The sequence below is a fragment of the Cebus imitator genome, unplaced genomic scaffold, assembly GCF_001604975.1.
Source record: "Cebus imitator isolate Cc_AM_T3 unplaced genomic scaffold, Cebus_imitator-1.0 Scaffold11, whole genome shotgun sequence".
In the NCBI taxonomy this organism is placed as follows: Eukaryota; Metazoa; Chordata; class Mammalia; order Primates; family Cebidae; genus Cebus; species Cebus imitator.
Window position 1 is genome coordinate 10,354,316 of NW_016107326.1, and position 1,978 is coordinate 10,356,293.

At 43.0% G+C, this 1,978-nt stretch overlaps 1 protein-coding gene across 1 annotated transcript in view; it reads right to left on the reverse strand.

Annotated features, from left to right (window-relative positions):
- The window catches only part of LOC108281464 (double homeobox protein 1-like), a 21,191-nt gene that overhangs the window by 2,998 nt on the left and 16,215 nt on the right, over positions 1 to 1,978 (reverse strand). The window contains exon 4 of the mRNA XM_037745977.1: positions 605 to 750. Within this exon, the coding sequence (XP_037601905.1) occupies positions 605 to 750 (146 nt within the window). The remainder of the gene's footprint in view (positions 1 to 604; positions 751 to 1,978) is intronic.

Consider the following 1,978-nt stretch of genomic DNA (forward strand, 5'->3'; position numbering starts at 1 on the left):
AAAAAAAAAAAAAAGAAAGAAATACAAATGAAGGGTTTTGAAAGTTTCTGCCTAGATTACCCTATAAATGTGCTTCAGAAATTACCAACATTTAATGTATATTTAACCACAATCCCCATAATTTGCAAAGACCAGGGATCTTTAACTGGGGCAATCTTATCCTTAACCTGATGGCGGGTCATTGGAAATATTCCTACACTTTTTAGGTTATTACAAAAGCGGGTGGGATGAGGTCAGCGTCTCTACTGGCATTCTGTAGACCCAGGATGCTGATGAACATCCCACCACACACAGGAGAAAGCCCTCATAACTGTCAGGCTGAATCAACACTGCCAAGGCTTAGCAACATTGACTCTGTTTTCAAAATATGTCAACTTTCACGTTTCCACTTCTGTCCTGCTATTGTTTCTCAATGTATGCAATATGATTAGAAAACACATCCCTTTGCCAGACTCTAACTTGCAATGCCATATGTTTACTATCCCATGCCTTTGCCCTAGATCACTGAGATAACCCAAAACAGCTCAAAAATATCCAGCAGTATCTCAGGAGGCAATACCATTCCTAGGTGGGCCACATTTGGTGCCAAAAACATAAAGTTTACCTGAATTCTGGATTCTGGAAGGCTGGTTTGTTTAGCCAGTTCTTCCCTGGTAGCAATTCCAGGGAACTGATTCTTCTCAAAGGCTTGAACTAGGATACTGGCTTGAGATCTTGTGATAGATGTTCGAATTCGTCCAGCTTCTTTAGCTACAGAGAACATGGGCACAAAATAGGGTTTTTAGGCCAGTTTTCACATTCGAACCTGAAAAATCAAATTTTTGAATACCATTCTGACAACCTTTACTTTCTCTGAACATGCCCTCTGGAACTCAGCAGCCAGTCCTGTCCCTGGGATAGAACCCCGGAGATGACAGGAGAGCAGGACACTGCACTGCTCAGCAGCTGCAGAAATGGGAGGCTCAAAACCCTTCTGTTTTTGTGATAGAGTTTTGCTCAGGCTGGAGTACACTGGCAAGGATCTTGGCTCCCTGCAACCTCCCCCTCCCAGGTTCAACGATTCTCCTGCGCCAAGTAGCTGAAATTGCAGGTGTGTGCCACCATACCCAGCTAATTTTTATATTTTTAGTAGAAAACGGGTTTCACCATGTTGGCCACGCTGGTCTCAAACTCCCAACCTCAGGTGATCTGCCCGCCTCGGCTTCCCAAAGTGCTGGGATTACAGGCGTGAGCTACCACACCCAGCCCAAAACCCATCTTGGTAAGAACCTATGTTTCCCCTGACAGGAATACAGGGTGGTCACAGGAAAATAAAATAATCCAGGCAGCAGTTACATGTGAGTAGGGGCTATAGGCTGACAAGACCCTGAAAAACTGGGTGTTGGCCAGGCATGGTGGCTCACACCTGTAATCCCAACACTTTGGGAGACAGAGGTGGGAGGATCCCTATTTTTTTTGAGTGGAGAGAGTTGTGTTTTTTCAACCACGTACAATGCATGTATAGGGACCTCTATTTAGGAGCTGGTGGCCCACTCTCAGCATTGCACAGATAAAAATACCTTCACATTTTAAAAATCAGAATATCCTACACAAGATTTAAGCTGACATCTTAAATCAGCTTAACTTAAATTTAAGCTTAAAAATCAGCTTAAATTTAAGCTGAGTCAAGTTCTGAGTTTTCATATATAGCTTTAATTTGTATTAAACATACGTTTATTTACAACAAGAAGAGAGAATAAGGGGCAAATAAGGCCATTTTCTATCATGAAACACTGTAAAATATGTACATAAGTTCAAGACCAGCCTGGGCAACATGACGAAATTAACCAGGTGTGATGGCATGTGCCTGTAGTCCCAGCTACTTGCAATAGTGAGATGGGAGAATTGATTGAACCCAGGAGGTCAAGGATGCAGTGAGCCTTAATCACGCCACTGCACTCCAGCCTGGATGACAAAGTGTGACCGTAGCTCAAAAAAT